The sequence below is a fragment of the Galeopterus variegatus genome, unplaced genomic scaffold (genome assembly GCF_000696425.1).
Source record: "Galeopterus variegatus unplaced genomic scaffold, G_variegatus-3.0.2 Scaffold2169, whole genome shotgun sequence".
NCBI lineage: Eukaryota > Metazoa > Chordata > Mammalia > Dermoptera > Cynocephalidae > Galeopterus > Galeopterus variegatus.
The window spans coordinates 275,108-301,946 of NW_007728280.1; the positions used below are offsets into that span (position 1 = coordinate 275,108).

Here is a 26,839-nt window from a genome sequence, read left to right on the forward strand (position 1 = left end):
CACCGCCCCGCCAGCTGCTGGGTTGAGAAGAGGCTGCAGTAATCCAGGTGAGACACTGGAGCTGAGACCAAAGTGATGCTGGAGCTGCTGGATTTGCCAACACCCTGGTGAGGAGAGTGACAGGGAGGCGCCAAGGGTGACTCTGGGGTGCTGGCCCTCATATCAGGAAGTCTGAGCTGGGGAAGGTGCCGGAGGGGCTGGCCTGGTGGAGACCATGTGGAGTTTGAGACACCTGCTGCCAGTCAGCAGAGCCAGCTGTAGACAGCCACCAGCAGAGGGACAAAAAGCCAGGAGGCGAGACAAGGTCAGCCAAGGAATTCAGGAAGAGAGAGCAGAGCTGGGAGCGGAGACCTGGGGCCTCCTGAATGCACAGAGTTATCAGACAGGAGAGAGGAAAACCTGGGACAGAGAGAAGGGAGCCACAAGACAGGGGCGGGGGTCCTGGGAACCTCCTGCAATAGGAGGTGTGGTCGATGTGTCACGTGGCCCTGAGAGGTCCAGGGGATGACCAAGAGCACCCACTGGGTTTGGTCACGGGTGGTCACTACTGACCCTGAGCTGGGCAGTTCTGGAGGAGTAATTTACAGGAGTAAATTCGGGGGTGCTGAGTATGAGCAGGTCTTTTGAGGGACACTCAGGGGAACCAGCACCCGCTCAGGGCACCTGGGATGAGGCCGTGAAGACTGTTCAGGTGGGCAGAGGGAGGGAGTGTGTGCAGTGGGGCAGGCAGAGCCCACTTGAGATCTGGGCCTCGCAGCTGCGTGCCCCTGGGCAAACTGTGAATCTGGATGGCACTGTGGCGGGCCCTGCTGGGTGCCCACCCTCCCGCCTCTCTGTTCCCTGGACTCCAGTGTGCAGTCATTTCAGCATTTGACACCACACTGGCCACAGCTGCCTGTCCAGGGGTGTGCCCTGACCCTCTGGGCCAATCAGCGGCCCTCTGCACAGTGTCAGGAGCTAGGACTCAGGGTCTGACTCCCCCGTTTGGCTGCTCTCTTGAAAGGCTGAGGAGTAAGCCCAGGGTGGCTGTGGGAGCTCGTGTGCCTCCCTGCCTGGGAAGCAGAAAGAGCAGTGACATCGACACGCAGAGAAGCAGGACCCACGGAGCGAGGGAGCAGGCGGGCGTGCCCCTGGGTTCTGCAGTGACTGGCCTGGCGGGTTTCTGTCTTCCTGCCATCAATCCTGGCCCTAACAGGCACACCTGCTACCTCTGGGGGCTGCAGGGGGGACCCACGTTGGAGGGCACCGTGAGCTCTCACCTGCCTCCCTCCCTCCCTGGGTAGGAACAGGACCCTGATTTCCCGCCTCTCCAATGATCACCTGGCTGCCCCGGGCACTTCCAGGGGCCTCTCCGCTGAAGGAAAGGACTCCACAACCACGGGGCTTTGAAATCATCAATGGAGTTTAATGCATCATACAGAAGGAAAACTACATTGGCATATTTAAGACAAACACTTTTTCTCTATCCTCACTATCCACTGGACGGTCCTCCTTGGTCCAAAAAAACTAACAGTCTCAAGACACATCGGCAGCTACCCCTCCCGGGTCCAACCTTTCATATCCTCCCATTACAGTTTTTAAACATTTAACTCGATCCATCCGAGAAGAAAAACAAACCAACATAAAAGGAACCTGAAGACGTACATCGCAAGCCACGCGGTAATGCATCACTGGCATAGACAGTAACCAATATATAGCACGTGTGCCTCGCACAGTTCACTTTGCTCAATAAAAGAATATAAAAATCTTGTTTAACCCAGTGTTAAGTGTATTAAAATAGATCTGTATCGTACAGCACAGTTTCTCCCGGAGTCGTGAAAATGACAGGAGGGCCGTGGCAGTCCGTGGCGGTTCCGGCCCCCTCCTTGCTCTGCACCTGCGTGTGCGTGCGCGCTGGCTGTGGGCATGGCCACGTGCACACGCACACGCGTGTTCAATGCAATTCGGCACCGTGTGATATGCTCAGGGCGGGAGCCCTGTGGCTCCTGTGCGCTTATCCTGTTGTGCTAAGTCCCTCGGGACTGGAGAAGCTGGTGGGCGTGAGGAGCCAGCATGGTCCCCTGGGGATGCAGCAGCCCTGGCTAGAGGCATGAGACCCTCGGCTCTCTGCTAACGCAAGGAGACAGCAAGAAAAGGGGACGCTCGAGTCTTTGAAGACCAAACCCTCCCGAGGCCACCGTCCGTTCTTCCTCCCCCCACCCTCCACCCCAGTTCTTTAAAAAACCCCTGGATCTCCCCAGTTTGGCCAGCCTCCCCAAGGGGACGTTTTCCCATTCGTACCGTGAAGCAGAGACGACTAAAAGCAGAAAAAGAAGTGAGCGGGTGTCCCCTTCACATTAAATACGTACAATAAAAACGCCGTACAAAAATGGAAAGTTATTTTTTGGCATAGTGTCTGTACTGGCAAGAGAGGAGGAGTGGAATACTTATGGGCTCTTCGAAAGGAGGAAATAAAAGGCTTCAGTCGTAAGTTGAAGGATTCAGCTCCAAACAGAAAAACTGCCAAAGCCTCCCTGCATGGCTGTGGCTCCATCTTGCCCAGAATTTCCATCAGAAGAATACTTCGAGAGCAAAATGAGTCCCAAAGGCTAGCAACAGGAAGGAGGTGACCCTGGAAGGCCCAGCACAGGCACCTGGGGACGCGCCGCGCAGAGTTCCTTTCAGCCCTGGTAACACTGAGGGAAAGGGGCCCCGGCTCTGGATGGCAGGGATGCCCCAGGCCCGGGGCGCCCCTGTGCCCCAAGAGCAGGTGGCAAACTACCTAGGCTTCTACCCACTCCTGGCCGGGCACTCAGCCCGCTACCCCTGCTACTCAGCTCTGTTTCCGTGCCCTGCTGCTACCTTCCCTTCCATGGACACTGTGCAGGGTACTGGCTTCCCCTCCACGCCTCAGCCTCCTTCTCCCATGGGGGCAGCATGAGGCCATGGAGAGGGCTGGGTCTGGAAGCTGGAGGTCCGGGCAGCCATGAGTGGGGGCTGCCTACATTCCCTAGGCCTGTCACACCCCCACCTGGCTTCTGGGCATCCCCTCTGAATGTGAAGGGTGCAGGTCTCTAACCTCACCCGGTCCCAGCCCTGGGACTCCTGCCCAGATCCTTCTTCCTTCTCTCCTCTGTCTCTGTCTGGTTTTATTTTTGTCTAAAATTCAGTGTTTGTGAATTAAGGCCGACAGAACCCCCAGGTCGCATAAACAGGGTCCCTGTAACTGTCCATGGGTGTGAAGGCAGGTCCCGTGGGGTCAGTTGTGGCCCGGGGGGTGCTGGAAGGCGGAGTGCATGGCTGCTGCTGGGGGCTTGGTCCAGGGCCCAGCCAGCAGTGGGGCAGGGCTGCTGGTCGTCATGGTGACCTGGAGCATCTGCTCGCCCTGTATCAGTCTCAGAAGGCTCCGGAGGCGGTCCAGGGATGACTGGGTACCCCTCTGGCGGGCCAGCAGGCTCGTCTTAAGCTCCAGGCATTTCTGTTGGGGGCAGAAGGGGTCAGAGAGAAGGGTCTCAGAATTCAGCTCTGCAGGCATCCTGAGGCAGCAATCCCCTTGGCCCTCTCTCCCAAAGCCTCTCCTCCCCTCCACTGCAGCGACCTTAAAGAAATGAGACAGCAGCAAAACATGGAATTAAATAGCAGCCAGACCCAGGGCTACAAAATGTGTACTTGTGCAGCAGCGTGGGGGATGTTCCCCTTTCGGCTGTGAGGCTTTCTGTCTGACCATGACTCCCTCCTCCTGATGGTGGAATGCAGCAGCTATGGAAGACCTCTGGCCACCGGCCAGTCATCTGCCCTTTCTCCTGCGTTCTGTGTGGCCTGTCCTTTTCCAGCCTTTCCTGTCCTTTTCTGGCAATATGGAAAAGAAGTAAAGACTGATGCCCATACACATCATGTCAGTCTGCTCTACTTCAAATGCTGCTCAGGCAAATAACAACCTCCCTAAGACTGTTTACAAAACTAAAATAGGAATAATCACAGAGCCCCTTCATAGAGTTCTCAAGGGGACTAAATGAGATACTGCATTTACAGAGCCTTCCCAGAGCCCAGCACTGCTGTTATCATCACCATAACCATCACCATCATCATCACCACCATCATCACGATCACCACCATCACCATCACCACCATCACCATCACCACCACCACCATCATCACCACCACCATCACATCATCATCACCACCATCATGACCATTATCACCACCACCACCACCACCACCATCACCCCCATCACCATCATCATCACAATCACCATTACCACCATCACCTCTACCATCATCACCACCACCATCACCATCACCATCACCACCACCATCACCATCCCCACCATCATCATCACCAGCATCACCAGCATCATTACCATTACCATCACCACCACCACCACCATCACCACTGTAACCACGATCATCACCACCATCACCACCACCATCATTACCATCACTATCATCATCACCATCACCACCATCATCACCGTCATCATACCATCACCATCACCACCATCACCATCATCATCACCACCATCATCACCACCACCATCACCATCATCATCACGATCACCACCATCACCACCATCATCACGATCACCACCATCACCACCATCATCACCATCACCATCATCATCATCACCACCATCACCATCATCATCACCACCATCACCATCATCACCATCATCACAATCACCATTACCACCATCACCACCACCACCACCATCACCACCACCACCATCATCACTATCACCACCATCATCACCATCACCACCATCATGACCATTATCACCACCACCACCATCACCCCCATCATCACCATCATCACAATCACCATTACCACCATCACCACCACCACCACCATCACCTCTACCATCACCACCACCACCACCATCACCACCATCATGACCATTATCACCACCACCCCCATCACCCCCATCACCATCATCATCACAATCACCATTACCACCATCACCTCTACCATCATCACCACCACCATCACCATCACCACCATTACCATCACCACCACCACCACCATCACCACTGTAACCATGATCATCACCACCATCACCACCACCATCATTACCATCATCACCATCACCACCATCATCACTGTCATCATACCATCACCATCACCACCATCACCACCACCATCATCAACATCATGATCACCACCATCCCCACCACCATCACCATCATCAACATCACCATCACCATCATTATCACCATCACCATCTTCATCATCTTGTCTATCATTACCCTACAGAGGAGGAATTATGTTCACTTTACACAAGAGAAAACCGAGGTTCAGAGGTCAGTGGCTTGCCAAGGTCACAGAGCTGAGAAGAGGCAGAGCCAGGATGTTCTAAATTGCTTGAGAAATATTTGTTGAGTGAGTCACAGAGCTATGTTCTCCACCTACTGACTGGCTGAGTGATGCCTGGTGAGCCTGTTTTCTTCCTGGGCCTCAGTAACCAGACAATAAAGGTCTGGACCTACATCTGGTGGTTCTAAGGGCAGAACCCTGCCTACCCCCAGTGTGTACCTTCACTGCCAAGGCCAGCCGCCGGTCCTGCTCCTCCAGCTGCTGGTGCTCGTTCTGCAGCTCACTGCCTCGTTGCAGCAACTTCTGCTTCTCTTCTTCTTTGACTAGGAAAGGAAGGACAGGTCCCACTGGGAAGGGCCAGTAAGTAGTGGCTGGGCCATAGGGAGAGCTGGAACTGAGGCCCATGCCATCCTCCTGTAGGAGCCAGTGGACCTGGCTAGATGCACGGGGCCTGGAGATGCTTCCCCTCAGCAGCAACTGCCCTATACACAGGAGCAGTCCCAGGGCCCCTCTTTTCCGAGTTCGGGCTTGGAAGAGCCTAGACCCACCCAGCCTCCCACAAAGTGAAGCCAGAGGCCTGCATGGGGAGGATGGACGGGGGACGAGGTGCCCTTTGCTGCCCCCCCCCCCCAAGGATGCCTTACCTGTCTTGTGGGTGACGTAGGAGTGCACAATGGCCAGCATCCCGGTCCAGGGCACACCCTCGTCTTTCTTTAAGGCCTGGCAGGGGCAGGAGGGGGCAGATGGAGAAATGAGAAAGTGGACAGGCCCTGCCACTTGCGGGACTGGCTGCGCCTGGCTCTGTAATCCTGGGGGAGGCAGGCCCTTTTGGGGCCACAAGTTCCTCCACTGTGACCAAGGGATGGTGGTCACACCTGCCCATGGCCTGGTTCACAGAAGCTGCTCAGTAAGATCAGCTCCACAAGGGCAGGAACCTTCTGGGCCTCTCTCCCTGCTCATCACCAGGGCCTTGGACAGAGCCAGGAATGGAGCAGCCTCAAACAGTTTTCAAATGAATGGATGATCAGTTGTCTTCTTCCCATGTCCAGGGGACCTGAGAGCAGCCAGCCCCAGGCAAGCCAGGGACAAGAAAGCCCAATTATCGTGCTGAAGTGGGGATGCGATCTGGTTTCCTTTCTGCATCTCCTCAAATAGCTGTGACAACGCGGAGCCGCTGGCCCCTACAGCGGCACCCAGCCCACCATATCCACCTCCCCCGGTCCCCATAAAACCCAATGATAGGGACTCACGACAGTTAACGCTGTTTGAAATAAAGGTAACCCCTGATTTCAGGAGTAATACCGCCATGGGAAGCACACTCCTGAACGAAGCCTTGCTGCTGCCAGCTACGCGCGGTAGCAACACCACAGCATGTTCTCCCTGGTTTTTAATTGTGCACACAGTTTTTCTCAGATGGAGGATTACTAAACTATACAGCAGCTGGAAAGCCTGTCTTTTATTTTTATAACTTAATTCCATATAGTGAACAAGTTCCAAAGAAATGCAAAGTGTGTAAGAAGTCATTTTCAATGAATCCATAATACCCCACTGAGTGCGGTGCTGGAGTTTATTTTGTCATCTTGTCGTTGGGACATTAGACCATTTCCATCTCTTCCCTTTTGTAAGTAAAAGGTATGGGGCTTCTTTGTGCATAAAACTTTATCCATATCTGGATTAATTCCTTAGACTAGATTTCTCAAAGCAAGATTCAGGTTTTAAAAAGACCATTATTAGGAGAAGCCACTATTAGCTTCTCATGGGTAGAGGACAGAGATGCTGCTACAGAGCCCACAACACACAGGACAGCGACCCACAGGAAGGATCACCCAGCCCAAAATGTCAACTGTGCCGAGGCTGAGAAGCCTGTTTTATACCCAAGCCTCTTTTCAGCCCCTTCTGCCCCCCGTCTCTGCCAATGGTGGGGATCCCCAGGAAGCTGCCTCAAATGCTGTGCCAGGTGCATACCTTCTGCTGGCACTTGGGGCACAGCCACATGCCCTTGGGCGCCGTTTTGAGGGGCGGGTCCAGGCAGCCAAGGTGGTAGGCCCCCGGGCAGGTGCCGCAGGGCTGCAGGCCGGCTCCTCTCTTGCAGGCGGCACAGTGCTCGTCGTGGGTGATCTCATTCTGAAAGAGAAGGAGGCGGGAGGTGGGTCAGCTGGGGCCCGGGCCCAGGCAGCTGCCGTTCCAACCTGCTTATGACCCAGCTCTTCTGCCAACGCTTCTCAGCAGCTCTAAGGAGAAAGAGGGATAAACACCCAGAGGGCGACAGTGTGGGGACAAGCCTGGACCCCAAGAGGAGGAGGAGCTGCCTCTGACGCACAGGATTCCAGGGCACGGACCGGGCCACATTTACTAGGGGCTGGGATCACTGCACATTGGAGTTGGGCATGGCATGGCTCTGGTATCCTGATGGTTTCCTGCTATGACGTGGCCTCCAGGTGTGGGTGACAGGGAAGGGTGTCCTGCAGTGGCCTAAGAAACAGTCCCCCTTGGGGTCTGAATTGTCCCTGAGGCCCATATTTTGGGAGCGAGGCCCAGCCAATGTTCACACGCTGCCCTTCAACACGTTCCTCATGTCTACACGCCATGGGGAAGGAGGCTGTGGCCTGGGACAAGACACCTGTGTTCCTCGGTTCTCTGGCAGCAGCACCCGAAATCCTCTTAACAGCATGTGAATCTAACCTGGGATCCCCCAGATCCTGGGTGAGTGACCGCACTCCTGTTTCCTTATCGGTAACATGGGACACCTGCCCCATGGGTTGTTGGGAGGACTCAACAAGATAGAGGACAGAAAGTGCCAGTTCGTGCCAGGTCTGTGCGGGAGCACAGTAAAGGGCTTCCCCCTTTCCTTGGAATGCAGGAACTTCAAATGTCCCTTCTACAGAGTCATCACCACTTGATTGTTCAGCCTCTACTTACACGCCTCCAGGGACAGGGAGCTCACTACCTTTACCGCCAGCACTGCACTGTGGACAGCACTACGAGTGAGGAAGGGGTTTGCACAATTCCACACTTCCCGGGTCCTGCAAAACCTGAGCGATTTCCCATCACCCACCAGAAGCCCTTCTTGCAAGTCACAGCTATTTTCAATCCGTGTGCCAACAGCTTCTTCCAACTTCAGAGCTGGAAGAGACCAGAGGGCGCTCATGGGATGGCTCATGCCACAAGCACACTGAATACTAGAGATGTCCCTGCAGGAGGGGGAGGCAGCCTCAGACAAGGCCACAGAGACCCCTGTCCACATCCCTCATTTCAGTTCAGAGGTGCAGGGAGGGTGAGGTAGCTGGCCCAGATCACACAGCAAGCTGGAGCAGCATCTGGTCTCCTGCCTGGAAGCCAAGTCCCCTCCACTGTGGGCTCTGGGGGGGCAGAGCTCAGGCTCCAGGGGTCTCCTGTCTCCTTGCCCACCCTGGCTGAGCATGGAGTGTCCATAGACAAAAACTGCCAGGCCCACCAGCACCAATCTGTGCCATGGCAGGGTCACTGTGGAGAACAATACGGCCTAACTGGAGTTGACTGAAACCAATCACCAATTGCTTCTTAGAGGCTTGACAATTACAGGCATGTAGGGACCAGAACATTCTTTTAGAATTAGATCAGAAATTTAGTAAAGAAAAATGCTGAGTAAATTCTGAGGCCATGCCCATGAATGAGCAGCCAATGTCCTGGGAAACAGGGATGTGGTGTGTGTATGGGTGGGGTGTTCTCACAGGATCACAGAAATGTGGGCGTGTGGGGCAAGACCCCGGGGATGACCAAGTCCAGGCCCCCTCAGTGTGGGCAGCAGAGGACCAGAGAGGGCCAGCTCTGCCCCGGGTCATACAGCAGGGCTGGCAGAGGCACAGTAGAGACCAGGGGGCACATAGTATTGGCTGCTTCCAGCGGGGCCTCCGTGGCTCCCAGGGTCCCTGCATCCTCGGCACTGTGCTGAGCCCTGTGGGGTGCCCGATGCTGCCTGGCAGGCTGGAAGTGGACTGGGTGCTGTGCAGAGCTCTGGGCACCGAGGGTGGAGCCCGAAGGCCCTCTGCTCTACTCAGGTGCCCCGCCCTCTTCCCAGAAGGCACCCTACCTGGCCTGGATTGAAAACATTCCCCACCCCCCAGGTGTGAAGAGGGGACACGTACCTTCCAGCAGGGGTCCTCAGTGGCTAGCACAGGGAAGAAGGGTGGAGAACATGTTAGTGGGCATCAGAGGAGCACAGATCAGGACTGGAGTCCATGAGGCCTAGTGTGGCAGGGGTTCTCGCTCCAGGGCATGACGGAAGTATCACAAGGCCCCAGTGGCACCTGAATTCTCGCCCCAGGGCATGACAGGAGTAAAGGTCTCTGCCCTGGCACAGCAGGAGCCACCATGGGAACAGGCTCGTTGTAGCCCCTGGGCTCCCTGGGGACCATGGTGGTAGTAGCTGCCCAGTGGAGGGAACCATTGATCCAGGGACCCCTCAAAGTGGCTTATCTTCAACTCTTTTCGGCTGCAACCCACTCGCATTCTAGCAAACAATGCCGTCCAGCGGAAGAGCAGGTCCTGTGTCTGCACCAACTCAACAGCTCTCGGGGTGGCATCCCGCTCACCCTGCGTCACTATGTCAGCTCTGAGAAGCAGGCAACTACGGGCCCACTTTATAGATCAGTCAACCAAGGCCCAGGGAGGGTTGTGATGTGTTGAAAGCTACACAGAATCCCAAGAAGACGACAGTCATTCTCTGCCCTTCGGACTATTTACATTAGTCTAACTGAAGATAACAAGTGACCCCCTGTTGCTGGCTGTATTCATGGGTGAGGCTCCCCTGAGGTCTCGCAAAGGAGCAAGGCTGGCAGAGGAGAGTGGGGCCCAGCCAGATCCCAGCCCGCTGGAGCCGGGAGCCTTTGCCAAAGACTTGGCCCAACATCTTGTGCAGAAGGAGCCCGAGGCCCAGAGGGGAAGGTCTAGCCCCAGCTGTGCAGCAAGTCAGAGGCAGAGCTGGCTGAGAACCCAGGACCCTCACATCCAACCTGTGCTCTCTCCATGCCCAGGGAAGGCACAGGAGGGTGGGTAAGGTGTGGGCTGAGAGCCACCAGCTCAGCCCAGGAGATGTCTGAGACCACCCATGTGTAGGGGAGAAGAGAGGCTCTCTCCAGTGCTGTCTAGAAGCAAGTAGCACCCAGGCTGGGTGCCATGGGCAGAGGTCACCCAGGCCACATCCAGGACCTGTGGCGGCACAGGCTGCTGCAGAGGGAGCTTCAAGGAGGAGCAGGAGGTGGGAGGCTCCTCCCCAGCACAGCATCCCCACCCCTACCAGGGCAGCCCTGCGCTGGGCGGGTCCAGCCGCAGTGGCCTTTGGCATCACATGGCCTGGTTCTGTGCTCAGGACTGCCCCAGGAGTAGGGCGGAGGACAGCCTGGAGCCCTGGGTGCTGGGCCCTCTGTGTGAGCCTGGCCAGCCCTCCTGCTCTGAGCCTCAGTTTCTGCACTTGTCAGGTGGAAGCACACACCACTGGCCCTATTCCTCCTCAAAGGAGCCGTGAGGACAGAGGCCGGGCTGCGGAGGGGCCTTGTGAGCTGTAATGCGTAGCCCACCAGGAAGCAACTGTGATCACTGCTGTGGACAGGCAGGCCCGGGTGCTCAGGCCTGCTGCCACCTGCAGGAGGGACGCTGTAGGTGAGCCCAGTCCCTGCCCAGGCCCAGGAGCAACTCTGGCAGAAGCCCGGAGCCCCGGCTGGTGCTTACCTCTCGCTGTGAGGAACAGGGGGTTGCTGAGATAGTTGGAGGCCAGCCGTTTCCTCTGCAGGGGACAGAAATCAAAACAAAACAACCCCATCATCTGGAGTCTCTCCTTGGCTATGCTGCCCCTGCCAAGGACCCACCCAGGGACGGGCTCCCTGCTCAGGGCTCCAGACTCTGGCTGGACACCCCCTACCAGAGGCAGAAACAGGGACAAATACAGGGCAGAAGGACACAGGGATGGAGAGGGGCAAGAATTTTGGACTTTAATTTACAAGGGCAGGAGGATTTCATTCCAGATTCCATTTCTCCCCAGGAACGTGCTAATGGGAGGGGGCAAGGCGCCCCTGCCCAGCAGCTTTAAGTCCCAGCACCGCATTGCTGGACGGTCTCTGGCTACGGCTTAGTCTCTGGGCACCACCTCGTCTGGCCTCCACGCACGTCAGGGGCAAACACTGGGCCAGGAGGGAGTTTCTTGCCTTGGAAGTTCACTTTGAATGTCCTATACTACCTGCTTCAGAGCCATGGCAGGGGTGGGCGAGTGGGACTGCATGCTGCCCCCCAGAAGCCCCAGGGGGACACATGAAAAAGCACTGTCTGGAGCCGAGCGTCACCCTGAAGGAGGCAGCACGCTGTCCTTCCTGACTCATGGCCGCATTTCACCCCTGGTGGGGAGGACCACGCAGCTGCACACGGGCTCAGGGCCACCGGCAGTGGGTTAGGAGGACAGAAAGCCAGGCATGTTAGCAGTCTAGGCTTCCCTGGCCTCACATTTCCACCCGGAGGGACTTCAGCTCGAGTCATGGTCGGCTCTCCCTCCTCCCCACGCTCCACTCCTCCTGGGCAGGAAGATGGACACTCCATACGGGAGTGTGGGAGAAGGAACCGGCCACGGCCAGCCAGCCCCTTCTGGGCCTTTCTCTTTGGGGCCAGCCACATTCCCAGCCTCTGCCAGTCATGAGCTGACTGGACGGGCTCCCTAGACGAGGCTCGGGGTGGTCCCGGCAGGCCCACTGTCCAGCCCCGCCTGGGACCAGGAGATGTGCCTGACGACCTGGCAGGAGTCAGGAAGCCCACGCGGCACGTCTAAGCTGCGCTCCCCTGAGCAGCTTCCGTGAGGAGCACAAGCGACACTTTCCTTTTCTGCATCTTCCTATCAGCGATTCTGAGCTCAGCAGGTGAGGAAAGAGATGGTATCCACAGTCATCCCCTGAAACCCACTCCCAGGGGCACAGGCGAGTGAGGTGATCAGGGCGGAGAGCTGGGGAGGCCCTGTGCACTCAGAAACCACCCCACCCCTGTGCCATGGGGTGGCGGACACCCACCTCGGTCTCCAGGAGGCCACTGTAGGCAGGGTTGGCCGTGCTTCTTCTCTTGCGCTCCTGTCGCTTGCTCTGGATTTCTGGAAAGGCGGACACAGCAGTTATGGGGTCCTTCCTGCCCCGGGAACCCTGCATGCCTCCTCACCAAGCCCTTGGGCACCACCGTCCCTCCTGCTCCATGGCCTCGCTGCCTGTCCAGCATCCAAGCCCCAGAGGGCTCAGGGTGAGTAGGGGCCTCAAGGATCACTCACTCTGTGGCAGCCCTGGTGGCCTCAGGATGAAGGACAGACTGGTGGGGAGGTGGCAGGTACCCAAGATCCGGGCATCTACTCTCAACACAGGGTCTCCCTTGTGTGTCCTTACTGGGCTCAGGGCCGTCTCTTGGGACCCCTGGGACAGTGGATGCCCAGCGGTCAGACACTGCCAGGATGAGCTGCGGAGCGAGGCTCCTGGGGACACCAGGTACAAGCCTGTTGCTGAGGAGCCACTGCCCTGCGAGCAGCCTCCGAGAACCCTTTCTGAGGGAGCCTGGCATGCTCTGCCTCGTGTGAGCGAGCACATGCGCCACGCGTGCCAGCGCGTCTTCTCTTCCTTCTCCTCTTTCTCTCTCTTGCTGTGACTGTCAGGTGAGGCCTGCCACCGCCTCTCTGTGTGTAGCCGTTTGGGTGTACTTTCTAACCTCTGTCTCTTAGACCTCATGTTTCGTTTTAAACCTTTTCAATATTACTTGGTATGTTTCCCATAAGGACCTCGACCCTCTATGGAAGAAGATAGGGTCCAAATGAATAAATAAGTATTCAGGGTATCATGGGGTTGGGCAGAGGTTTTCAAAATGAGCACGATTTATAAGAACAACATAAATCACATCCATTAGGAAAGCACTTTTCTTTCAGTCCCCACAACAACCCTGCAAAGTTTAAGATGCAATTTCCTTATGTTGTAGACGGGGAAACAGGTTCAGCGCAGAGAGGGAGCTTGCCCAAGGTCACCCAGCTGGTAAGTAGCACAACTGGGACTTGAATACAGGACTTCTGTCCCCACCACCCCATGCTGCCTCCATGGCTCCCGAGTCGGAGCTTAAACAGTTCTCAAGCGCAAGCCAAGGACAGCTGGTTCCTTAGCTCAAGTTCAAAGGGTCAGGTGGAAAGCGCAGAGGATGCCTTCCAGCCGCACATGCAGAGGTGCGGAAGGCCACAAGCATGGGCTGCTCAGATGGGGCTTCTCCACAGGCAGTGGAGTCAGTAGGAGCTCGGGGTCTGGAAGGCTGGGCCCCTTCTCTGTCCGTTGCCACCCACATCTATGCCCCAGCTGCTGCCAGGGAGCAAGCAGGACACAGGGAACGCAAAAGAAGGGTCTGCCCCCGGAAGCTGTGTGGAAAGGCCTGCACCCCCTCCCAGCACGCTGGGCTCAGCTGAGCTCGGGAACGCTCGCTCTGATCCCCGCGTGGCCCTGACGAGGTATGTGACCTTGACCAGGTCCTGTCCCTCCCTGGGCTTCAGTTACTCACCTGCTGCAGTGGAGAGAACCTCCACTTAGATTACAGACTGCTGGTGCCTCGGGCACTGCAGCATTCAGTTCACTCCCTTCCTTTCCTTGCTTTTAAGAAGGAAATAAAAATTAGCCTTCCTTCCTGCATTCAGATCTACGTGGGCGGATGTTTCCACTTTATAAAACGCCTTTAGCAGGTGAGGGGTGTGGTGGGAAATGCTGTGGGCTGGAGTCAGGAGTCCTGGGTTCCAGCCTGGGCCTGATGGCGACTGGCTGTGTGACCTTGGGCAAGTGAATCAACTTCTCTGGCCCTACGTGTGCAGTGAGAGGGTTGGTTTCGATGCTTTCCAGGCCACGGGTCCTGCTCTCGTCTGTAAAGTCAAACAGCACCTTCACAGAGTCACACTGCCCTGTCCACTCCAATAAACTAAAGTCCCAGTTCTGGGTGCTGGGCACTGCCCCCAGTGCCACAACAATCCTACATGGAAGGTCCAGTTATTTGCCACTTTACAGATGAAGAAATGGAGCCACGCAGCAGTTAACTAACTTGCCCACGCTGGAACAGTAAGTGGTGGAACTGGGCAGTCCCCCTCTTATCACTTCACCATGTCACCTCCAGTTCAGGGGCAGGGAACACACATGGTCCCTCCACCCAAACAAGAAAGTGCCACGAGGGGCTCTGTGCATAGTCTTGGAGCCGGGGAGAGCGCAGAGGGTTTCTGTGTCTTGTTTTTCCTTGGGGCAGACCTCCCAGAGGTGGACGCCACCATCTGACCTGGCCTGGGACGTCTGAGGCCCAATGCTGCTGTCTGATGGCACACCCCACCCGGCAGGTCGTGGCGAGCTGCCAATGCCCACATCTTCTGCCAGCTCCCGCATCTGCTACCACGCCCAGGCCCACCCATCTTTCAGCCATCCCAGCCCGGCTTGCCACAGGCCGGACCTTACCTTCCAAGTGTTCCGTCGTCACCAGGCCGAGCGCCACCATGAAGGCAATTTTCTGAGGGAAGGAAACAGAGAAGCGTGAGCGTGTCCTTCAGTGTTCACTCGTGCTAGACAGACATTCGCTGTGGCAGGGCAGGGGTGGGTCTTGGGGCACCCCACAACTCCAGATGCCAAGTTGGTGTATAAGAAACTCTGGGAAATCAGATTCCCAGTCAGAGGTCTCATCCACAGCTCAATCTAGAGGGGCTCCTGGGAGCAGCTCAGGGCTCTCTGAAAACGCTGGGCAAACAAGCTTTGCTTGATTTTTTATATCCACACATATAGTTTGGTCACTTACATACGTATGTCTAAGCAAGATTGTACTTAGTTTCACCTGGTTTGACCTTTAAAAAGGGCATCATATTGTATACAGAGCTCACTATGTGTTTTTTTTTTTCCTACACTCTTCTTTGCCGGTAGACAGAATTCTAAGATGCCCCCCGAGACCCCACCTCTTGGGGTGACCACCCCTTCCATTGGGTGTGGGCAGGACAGTGGCATTAGGTTTCATTACATGGCAGAGGTGACCACTCCTGTGACCCATTATGTTATTTAAGGCGCTTGCAGCTCACTGGAGTGACAGTCTCTTGCTGGCCTTGAGAGAGAACCGCCACGAGCTGTGCGGCGCCACTGCTCCACGCCCAGCACAGCGCCTGGCACAGAGCGGGGGCTCAGTACGTATTTGCTGAATTAATGAGTTCACATTTCTTGTCTGTGATATGACTTGCAAATATATTTCCCCAGTTTACATTTTTATCTTTTGACTTTATTTATGGGGCCGCTTATTCATTTTAGAACAGGTTTAGAGTACAGGGATGTTCCAAGACTGATCGGAGTGTTGCCGGGTACCCCACGCCCAACTCTATTGTTAACTGTGGTGCGTTCATCACAACCTAAGAACCAACAGTGATACGTATTATGAATTAAAGCCCACACCTTATTTGAATTTCCTTAATTTTTATCTAATGTCTTTTTTCTATCCCAAGTTCCCATCCAGGATCCTAGAGGACATTTAGGCGTCACGTCTCCTTAGGCTCTTCTGAGCTGTGACAGTGCCTCAAACTTTCCTCATTTTTGATGATCTGGACAGTTTTGAAGAGTATGGGTCAGATGTTTTCTGGACTGTTCCTCTATTGGGATTCTTCTGATGCTTTTCTCATGTCTGGACTGGGGTCCTGGGTTTGGGGGAGAGAGCCCAGAGGTGCAGTGTCCTCCTCACCACATCGCATCAGGGCGCGTCCTGTCAACATCACTCGCCGCTGTTGGGGCAGACCCTGGCCACCTGGCTGAGGTGTGTTTTCCACTTCCCACCCTGGAGTTACTCTTTCACCCCACTCCGTCCTGTACTCTTTGGGAGAAAGTCACTAAGCACAGCTCACACTTAAGGATTGGGAATTATGCTCCACTGAAGCTGGGTTTTTGTTTTGTTTTTGCCATGAAGATTTTTAAAATATTCATAGGTAGTAGAATTTATCGATATTTTCTTTTACAGTGTTTGGATTTCTGAATCTTGGGTAGAGACTCTGAAGTTACAAAGCAATTTATTTGTTTTACTTTAGTACTTATAGTTTCACTTTCTGCATTTAAATTTTGATCCATTTGGAATTTATCTTGGTAAATATGGTGTGAAGTATGGATTAATTTTTTCCATATGGCTACCTACTTGTTCCAAACCATTTATTGAAAATTTCATCTTTCTACTTTTCACTGATTTAAGGAGCCACTTTAATCGTATGCTAAGTTATCATATGTATATTTGGATCTATTTCTGGGCCTTCTATTTTGTTCCTTACATCTGCCTATCTATGAGTACTGCCACACTCTAGTACATTTTAATACCTAGTAGGGCTAGAATCCCTTCACTGCTTTTCCTGTTCAGAGAGTCTTTGGCTCTTCCTGCTTATTTTTTTTCATGTGTGAAATTTAGAAACAATCTTAGGTTGTTCTAAGAATGAGGATATCAGTTGGTGTATTCACTGGGATGTTATAAATTAGCTTAGGGCATAATGACAACTTTTTAATTAGATTTTCCTATCCAAAATTATTGTGTGCATCTGTTTACTACTTTTTTATCTTTGGGGGTTTTAAACTTTTCCTCAAATAGGTATTAAATATTTATCATGTTTATTTCTAATCTTTTTGTTGCTATCATAAATGGGGTTGTCTATAAAGCCTTTAACAGGCTGCTGTGTGTTTCTATGAAGATTGGTGATTTCTGTACATTGATTTTACACCCTGTGTCCGTAGTTTTTTGGGTTTTTTTTCCATCAATTTTCTTGGGTTTTCTACATCATCCCAAATACTGTTTACTCCTTTCCAATTTTTACTTCTATGCTGTTAGAAATAGTTCTCCTTGGGCCGGCCCGGTGGCGCACTTGGTAGAGTGCGGCGCTTGGGAGTGCGGCAGCACTCCCGCCGAGGGTTCGGATCCCATACAGAGACCGGTCTGCTCACTGGTTGAGCGCGGTGCGGGCGCGACATCGAGGGTTGCGATCCCGATGCTGGTCGCGGTGCGGGCGCGACACTGAGGGTTGTGATCCCGTTACCAGTCACGAAAAAAGACAAAAGGGAGAAAAAAAAAAAAAGGAAAAGAAATAGTTCTCCTTAATTTGTCAGCTTTAAATGATATTCTTGGATTCACTGGAAGTGCCAGCTGATATAGACGAGTTAATCTGAGAGCTTATTCCACCTTCCTTCAGTCCCTCAATTTTACTTAGATGAATCTTTTATACATTATTGGAGTGTATAATATTTAAATTCTATTCCAACATCCTTATCCTATTTCACTTTTACCCTGTAGTTAAATATATTTGATGCTTGCCCCAGTGCTTGCTCCCAGTTGTCTCTTGGTTGACTGGGGTTAAGTCTGCAGTAGTTTCTTGTGAATGGCTCATGGGAGCAACATTTCCTGAATTCTCAGCAGACTTGAATACTTTTTATCTGTATCCCTTAAACTTGAAGGACAGCTTGGCTGGGTATAAAATCCTTGGCTCTTTCTTTCCTTTAGCATCTTGCAGATGTTTCTCTACTGTATTCTGGAGTTGAATGCTGCTGTAGAAAAGTCAGAAGCCAATCTAATTGCTTTCCCTCTAAAATGATTCTTTTTTTTTTTTTGGCCTGGATGCCTACAGGATTCTTTTGTTCCTATTAAAAGTCAATAACTTTACTGGGTGTGTCTCAATGTTAAACATTTTCCCCTGGAATACACATCAATTTTCCTTGTTACACTATGTGTCCTTTCAAGATGCAAAGTCTTTTTTTATTTCAGTAAATTTGTCTTGAATTATATTTTAAAAAGTGAAGTATCACCACACTGCAAAAAGTGAGGTCCACAAAACTGAGCCCTGTAAGATGTGTTCTCACATTAGTGCAAGAGTAATGGAATGACTGAGGTGGCTGCAGAGCTGCCTGAACTGGAATTCTGGGGTCCAATGGCTCAGCCAATCCATACTAGTCCAGGCTGCAGTTTGGTGCTCCCTGGTTTAGATATCACTTCTGGGCCTTGTGGCTATCTGGACAGTGGCAGAGATTCTGGGATGTCCTCAGCAGTTGGCAGCCTGACTTAGGAAAGCTGGGCTGGAAGAATACTAGGAACCTGGAGACTACTCTGGCCTCCTGCTTCCCCAGGCCACCCTTCCCTCCATCCCCCTTCACTCACAGGAGATAACTTTAGCTCACACTCATGTGAGGACAGATAACGAACAGGTAACAGGAGCCAACTGCCTGCCACATTACAGCCAACCTCACACAATTGCAGGAAATTAGGTAAAAGTATTACTTTGTCTTGTGTCCCATTGCCTGGTTTCCTTCTTCGAAGCCTCCCATTATACATCTGCTATCTCTTCTTTGCTTGTCATCTGTGGATATCACTTTCTCTCTAATATTTAAAAACTATATTTTTTAAATTCTGTACATGTTTCTCACTGCTGCCTCTTCTGTCCCTTACTGTGTCTTCTGCTGTGTCTATGGTCCCCTGTGCTCATCCAGTTATGTATATATTTCTGTGATGGTTGTATTATTTTTTCCTGAATAACTCCCACTCATGGTTCACTCTCTCCAGTACTTTGGCCACTGAGCCATCTTTTTCCTAAAACCTTGTATTTCAGTTCTGCAGTTTCCCTCTTAGTGGTGGCTGTTTTTAAAAAATAATTCATAGTAGGATATCAGATTTTTTTTTTCCAGTGTGTATTCTTTATCTCATCATAAAAATTGTTTCTCTTCCCTGTATTTTTCCTTAAAGCAGCTTTGTATTGATGTTATGCCAGATCCTTTATTTTTTTTGGCTAAACATAATTAAATGAGTTGAACTTTCCTGGACTAGCTATTTGCAGGGGTTGGGGAAAGGGACCACATCAGTCTTCCAGGAGCCACTCAGGGGCTCGCTCTTTTTTTTGCCAAGCAAGTTGACTTCATTCTTCAAACATAGTGCCTCAGAGGGATTCTGTTTAACCATGCCATCTTTGCCTCTCCAAGAAGGTCAAGGAGGATTCCTGCACCTCCCCTGTTCCTAGATACCTTACATATTGCAGCTGTAACGCCTTCGGGAGATACCTTTTGGCTGGTGCTTTCTGAGACTTGCCAACACCAAACTCTTCCTCTTTCTTCACATTCTCTCTCCATATTCTCCTGCACAGTCCCAGCTTTGCCTGATCCAGCCCTGTCTAACCTAAGTCCAGCTCACAGGTACTCCCTCCCCTTCTGTCCTTGCAGATGGACTTCTGGTCCTCAGGGGTTGCATACTGCTGACCATTTCTGCACCTGCAGCTCTTCAGCCTCTTGGTTGTACCCCACAGCATTCCTTGCTGCTGCTTCCTGCACTGCCAGCTTCTTGCATGGCTCTGATCTCCGCTGCCTCTGACAATCAGTTTGTAGTTTCTTTGGTCTAGTTTGAAATGCATAAGATGAAAAAACAAATTCTCATTGATCAGTATGAGTTTGCAGGGGATGCAGGGGCCGTTTTATTTCTAAGTAGTTTCCTTGTACATACTGGAAGCTCAGCCAAGTCTTTTTGCCAGGTTTTACCTGTTAGTTTCTGATAGGTGTGCGTTCAAAACTGCTTTGTGGTTTTGTCAAGTTTGCCTAATAATTCTGCTATATGTCTACGTATCTTAAAACTATGCTGTTCTGAGGCACATATGTTTGTTTCTGTTAAATTATCTTGATAAATGTTCCTTTAGTATTTACGCAATATCTTTTTCATTCCTTTATTTTCGACCTTTCTGTGTGCTTTTTATCCAGGTGTGCCTCTTACAAGCAACAGATAATGGGATATTGTTAAAGTCTGTTTCATTTCTCTATTTAAGAGAAATTTGCTTCATTTCATGGATTGTGGCTACTGCCATATTTGAACTTATTTCCTCCATTTTATTTTGTATTTTCAGTTTCTCATCCCTTTTCTTTTTTTCCTTTCTTCTTCAAAAAATGTTTCACATTTGCTTTTTTCCCCTCTGATGATTTAGAAATTATAGGTGGCATTTTATTCTTTTTACTGATTATCCTAAATGTTTTAAGTATATATTAACTATACATTTCCCTAATGAAGTCTAAAGTTATTTAATATTTCTGTCTTTCTCCCCAACAACATTGGCCTTAGCATGTTCTAACTCCCTCAAAAACATCACCTCCCACCAACTTGTTACTGTTGCCTGGAATTTTCCTTTTGTCTGTCTCAATTAATTAATTCGTTTATTTTTGGTGGCTGTCTGGTATGGGGATCTGAACCCTCAACCTTGGTGTGATAACACCACACTCTAACCAAACGAGCTAACAGGCCAACCTGCTCTTACCTGTTTTAAAAAACAAAACTGGGTACTTTGGGCAGTCTACACTTGAATGAATTTACCTGTGGCTGAATTTCTGCCCTCACAGCTGTCTCATACCCTGATGCCCGTCCCTGGCTTCCCTTGCCTTCTCCTGAAGCAGGTCTTTCCATGATGGTGATAAAACTCTTAGTCTTTCTATGTCTACAAATGTCTTTATTTTGCCTATGCTCTTGAAAAGCTATTTAACTGGGTACGAAATCCTGAGTTGGCATCAGCAGCCTGCGGATGGGTATCAGCATGCTGTCTTTTGCTGGAAGCTCACAGTACGCCTGTCACTCTTTCGTGGGTAATCTGTGTTTCTGTCCTGGTAGTTTCTTATGGTTTTTCTCTTTATCACTGACATAGATTTCTGGCCTCCTCGACTTACTTGTCTTAGTCCTGCTTGATAGATGGAGTCTACTTCCGTCCCAGGAGCTCAGACTGGTGCTCCTCAATGCTGGACCATGTTGGCTCCCACCCTCCCAGTGCGGCTCCATCCCCGCCCTCCATCCTATTCTGCTGGACTCCCACGAGATGAAAGGCACGTTGCTCTACCTTCCTTCTGTCCTTATACACTATGTATGTTTTCTTTTACACGTTTGCGTCTCTGTAGCACACTGGTGGAGCCATCTTCCAAAGCACTAATCGCACCACCTCTGTGCACACCATCGAGTGCACGTCTGTACTGCTTCTAATCAACACGTTTTTCTTTACCACATTTTCAAATTTTCATATACACCTGATCTTGTTTTACTTCCCTGATTTTTTGCTTCATTATTCCTCATTTATTTTTAGATATTCTTTTCTTAAAATTTCTTTAAGCATCCTAAACATGCTTATTTGAACGCTGTTCTACAGTATTCCACAAAATTAACTTCATCTTGAATATACTCATGTTCCAAATGTTGACTTTTATTGATCATCATTCTTGGCATTAGATCTCATGGAGAGAGAGAGAGAGGGAGNTATATTAACTATACATTTCCCTAATGAAGTCTAAAGTTATTTAATATTTCTGTCTTTCTCCACAACAACATTGGCCTTAGCATGTTCTAACTCCCTCAAAAACATCACCTCTCACCAACCTGTTACTGTTGCCTGGAATTTTCCTTTTGTCTGTTTCAATTAATTAATTCGTTTATTTTTGGTGGCTGTCTGGTATGGGGATCTGAACCCTCAACCTTGGTGTGATAACACCACACTCTAACCAAATGAGCTAACAGGCCAACCTGCTCTTACCTGTTTTAAAAAACAAAACTGGGTACTTTGGGCAATCTACACTTGAATGAATTTACCTGTGGCTTAATTTCTGCCCTCACAGCTGTCTCATACCCTGATGCCCGTCCCTGGCTTCCCTTGCCTTCTCCTGAAGCAGGTCTTTCCATGATGGTGATAAAACTCTTAGTCTTTCTATGTCTACAAATGTCTTTATTTTGCCTATGCTCTTGAAAAGCTATTTAACTGGGTACGAAATCCTGAGTTGGCATCAGCAGCCTGCGGATGGGTATCAGCATGCTGTCTTTTGCTGGAAGCTCACAGTACGCCTGTCACTCTTTCGTGGGTAATCTGTGTTTCTGTCCTGGTAGTTTCTTATGGTTTTTCTCTTTATCACTGACATAGATTTCTGGCCTCCTCGACTTACTTGTCTTAGTCCTGCTTGATAGATGGAGTCTACTTCCGTCCCAGGAGCTCAGACTGGTGCTCCTCAATGCTGGACCATGTTGGCTCCCACCCTCCCAGTGCGGCTCCATCCCCGCCCTCCATCCTATTCTGCTGGACTCCCACGAGATGAAAGGCACGTTGCTCTACCTTCCTTCTGTCCTTATACACTATGTATGTTTTCTTTTACACGTTTGCGTCTCTGTAGCACACTGGTGGAGCCATCTTCCAAAGCACTAATCGCACCACCTCTGTGCACACCATCGAGTGCACGTCTGTACTGCTTCTAATCAACACGTTTTTCTTTACCACATTTTCAAATTTTCATATACACCTGATCTTGTTTTACTTCCCTGATTTTTTGCTTCATTATTCCTCATTTATTTTTAGATATTCTTTTCTTAAAATTTCTTTAAGCATCCTAAACATGCTTATTTGAACGCTGTTCTACAGTATTCCACAAAATTAACTTCATCTTGAATATACTCATGTTCCAAATGTTGACTTTTATTGATCATCGTTCTTGGCATTAGATCTCATGGAGAGAGAGAGAGAGGGAGGGAGGGAGGGAGAGAGAGGGAGAGAGAGGGAGAGAGAGAGAGAGAGAGAGAGAGAGAGAGAGAGAGAGAGAGAGAGAGAGAGAGAGAGAGAGAGAGAGAGAGAGAGAGTGTGTGTGTGTGTTGGTGGCTGGCCAGGACAAGGATCTGAACCCTGGACTTTGGTGTTATAACACCATGCTCTAACCAGCTAACTAGCCGCCCAGCCCCACATATTTTACAATTCTGTCTAGACTCATTCAAGACATCCTTCTTCCTTCCTTCTCTCCCCCTCCTGCTTACCCTTCCCTTTTAGCAAGTTAGCAATTGCCTCAGTGTTGGCCACCTCTCCAGAGACAGCTGTGGCCCAGGCAAGCAGAACAGCCTGGTTCCAGAGAACTCCTGGGACCCGTAACCCTGTGCGGGCTGCCCTCCCTCCAGGTAGCCTTCATCTGATCCTGACTGGAGTCTAACACTCTGGGGCGTTGGTCACACTTACTGCTGTGTTTGGGGACACGGTGGTGCACAGCTACGTCTCTACCAACTCCTTTTGCATTTTCCCTGTCATTGCTATGGGTTTAGAGCAGGAGGGTCCATTCAAGTGAGGACTCAGAACCACTCCGATGGTGTGTGCTTTGATGGATTTCCAGGAGGGCAGCGACTTGGCTGTTTCTGAGTTTTGGAAAGATCATTCTGGATGCAGAGTGACTGGACAGGGAGAAGCCCATCGAAGGGCAGGGAGACTGGCCAGACTCCACTGCAAGGCCCAGGGGAGAGAGGAGGTGGGGACGAGGGCTGTGGTAACAGGGAGGGTTTGGACAGACGGAGGGTGTGTGGATGGGTCTTGCCCAGTGAGGCAGCTGGGGCTGTGGTCAGGGCTCATAGGGGAGAGAGGAGGTGGGGACGAGGGCTGTGGTAACAGGGAGGGTTTGGACAGACGGAGGGTATGTGGATGGGTCTTGCCCAGTGAGGCAGCTAGGGCTGTGGTCAGGGCTCATGTGGGGCTGGAACCGTGTCCAGCTGCCCCTCGGCAGGGCATCTGCTGACCTGAGGACAGCCAGTCTCAGTCGGATGCTGCCCGAGGCCAGGATAGTGGGTGGCCACAGAAAAGGCTGCAGCTCTGTACTAGAGGAGCCACGGGCCATGGGACGGGAAGAAGCGAGAGTGCCCTGGGTCAGGGACAGGAGACCAGTTGTGGTCTGGGCTTACCACGTAGCCCTGTGACCGTGCACATGGTTCATCTCTTTGAGCCTCAGTGTCCTCATGTGTAAAAGGAACCTTGTAACTCCCGCCCCTCCCACTTCACAGAACCCCTGCAAGGACGCGGGAGGGGAGGAAGAGAAGCAGCTGCGAAGCTGGCAAAGATTTGGGAATGTTGCCATGTGGCCCTGCAACACCTGCAGTGGGCACTGTCACTTCATGTCCCTGAGCCCGGATGTCACCATGCGGGTGAGCACACACCACACACTGTAGAGTCCCACAGACAGAAGAGCCTCACTGTGAAACACGGTCCATCTGCCATTCGATTCTCACTGCACGAAATCATAGCAGCAAAGGAGGCGACCCAAGAATCTCGGCCTGACTGCAGCCAAATCTGCCCCCAGCCCCAAATTCCTACTTGAAGTTGTCTTCTTTGGTCCTCATTTTCCATTTGTTTCTATAGTTGTCATCCCCTGCCACCACCGAAATCAGGAAGCAGAAAGGCCAAAGATGCCGAAGTCAGAGGCCCTGCTGGGCCCAAGTGGTCAAGTTCCTACCATGACCTTGAGCGAGTCATCTGGCTGCTCTGAGCTTGGGGTTTGCACATCCTAAAAGAGGGGACATGATCCCACCTCCACGGTGGCTGCGTGGGTTTAAGATGATAGAGTGGGTGTGTAAGGGTGTGCTGGGGCCCTGGGACCCCTGAGCTTAGGGTCATGAGAGACTTTGGCTTTCCTGGCAAAGATCACACCTGTCCCCGTCTTGGCATCCCCAGACCTCAGCACAGAGCCTGGCAGGGAGCCAATGAGATGTCCTTCAGAAACGAGAGGAGCAGTCTCAGCCACACACAAAAGGAAGATGGGACAGGTCCTTCAAGGAGGTTTTGACCTTGGTACACAAGAGTACTAATTACTGATATCCATTCTGATTCCAGGAAAAGGATTCACATAGTGTGTACATGTATATAAAAAACACACTGGAACATAAAATAAATGAGGAAGTAAGAAAAAAGGAGGGTAAATTTAGGAAAATAAAAGGAAGCCATTCATAGGCCCTATACAATTGTTTGAAGGGAGTCATAGACTGGGCTGTGAGCTCCCTAGCAGCCAGAGCAAAGAAGGACGCAGGGCCAGTAACAGTCCCACAGTCCACTGACCCTCTGGAATCTCTTGGAAGAACAGGGGTCCTGGCGTAGGTGAGGCCAGCCTTGTGGTCCTCTGAGAAGGCCAGTAACGAGAGATCTTTAACACCCATAATCTTTACTTGGAGGAAAGGCTGGGAGCTGTGGGTAGGAAAATCAGGTAAGGAGGAGGTCCTGGGATAGTGGTCAGCCTTTCTGTGACTGTGCCAAGAAGTTCATCTCTGGCCCTAAACTTGACCCCGCTCAGCCTGAACAAAGGCGGAGGTGGCCTCTCAAGTTCTGACGCAGCACAGCTCAGACCACAGGTTCTGGGGCCAGACTGCTGGTGCTGTAACAGTCACTACTTCTGGGACTCAGTGTCCCCATCTGTACAAAGGGTTAACAATCCTTGGTGCAGAGGCTGCCCACTGTGAGGACTGAATCTGACCCACGCTGAGCACCCTGCCAGCAGCAAACACTCATCTAGGTGGTCACCAGCATGCTCTGCTGTTCCTTACACATGCCTCTTGGGGTTCAAGGGCCACTGTATTCTTCCTTCTTGGATGTCCAGGAGTCGTCTGGGGTGCGGGTCAAACTGATGTCCCCTTAATGCTGCATTTCCTGTGCCGTGTTAGCGCCACTCTGGCCACCCCTGGGCTGGCCCGCCCTGCATGTGGGGCTGAGCCTTACAAACACCAATTCGTGTTCCTTTAGAAAAATCCACGCCCCCACCCAGCAACGCCGGGCTCCCGGGTGGCTGGTCTGATGAAGTCTCTGGGACAACCGCTGCTCCGGCATCAGGTGCTCCGTGCAGGGCCGCGCCGCTCCGCTCTCCTCGGCCGTCTCTCAAAAGAAACTTTCATCAGGATTTTTACACCAAGACACGTTGTTTCTGCAAGTTCTACTTAAATCATTACACATATTTACGCTAATTATGTGGTTAGATTTAATTATACTAATTGTATAAATGCACAATAATTGACTAAGACATACTTTGAGAGAACAAAGAGAATCTACCCAGAAAACCTTCCCAAATGTCAAGTGTGCAGCAAAACCCCAAGGGCGTGAGGACAGAGGGTGCCCGAGGGAGCCCTGGGGCGAAAGCCAGCCCAGGGCCCCACCACACACACAGTCGGCGCTCAGACATTGCTACAGGATGGAACTGGCTGTCTTTCTTGGCATAACTGGGCTTGGGACTACAGAGGAGACTTGGTTCACATGGTAGCCTCACTTAGCAGTCAATTTTATTGGCTTTTGGGACAAGCTGAAGGACAATAATCAAGCTACTTTCCTGCTCAGAGACATTCCATGGCTCCCGACTACTAAAGAGCAAAGACCCAACTCGGCAGCCAGCGCTCAGGTCTCCCAGGATCAGGTTCCAACATCTGTCTTTCGTCTGTTTGTGTTTTTTTGGCAGCTAGCCAATAGGGGGACCTGAACCCCTGACCTTGGTGTTATAACACTGCACTGTAACCAACTTAGAACCAGCCAGCCCGAACATCTGTCTTAACCCCATTTCAAGACATTCACAGGCACCTACGTTACGAGCAGCCCAACACACCAGGCCTTTTCTGGGTGTGCTGAGCCTCTCCTGCTTCCATGCTATTGCCCGCGCAGTACCCTCCGCCTGACCTGCCATCCCTCCCACCTCTTGCCCTCTGCTGAGATCCTGCCTGTCCCTCTGCTCTGCTGATCATGGCCTCCTCTGCCAAGCCTTCCTCGGTCCCTCCAAGAGGAAA

General features: G+C 51.7%; 1 protein-coding gene across 1 annotated transcript in view; it reads right to left on the reverse strand.

Moving 5' to 3' along the window:
* Positions 1-2,996: 2,996 nt before the first annotated feature.
* PHF21B (PHD finger protein 21B) overlaps positions 2,997-26,839 on the reverse strand; it is a 37,710-nt gene continuing 13,867 nt past the window's right edge. The window contains exons 6-13 of the mRNA XM_008580843.1: positions 14,749-14,800; positions 12,316-12,392; positions 10,997-11,051; positions 9,415-9,437; positions 7,256-7,414; positions 5,935-6,010; positions 5,510-5,613; positions 2,997-3,457 (exon numbers count right to left, since the gene is read on the reverse strand). Of these exons, the coding sequence (XP_008579065.1) occupies positions 3,239-3,457; positions 5,510-5,613; positions 5,935-6,010; positions 7,256-7,414; positions 9,415-9,437; positions 10,997-11,051; positions 12,316-12,392; positions 14,749-14,800 (765 nt within the window). The 3' untranslated portion in view covers positions 2,997-3,238. The remainder of the gene's footprint in view (positions 3,458-5,509; positions 5,614-5,934; positions 6,011-7,255; positions 7,415-9,414; positions 9,438-10,996; positions 11,052-12,315; positions 12,393-14,748; positions 14,801-26,839) is intronic.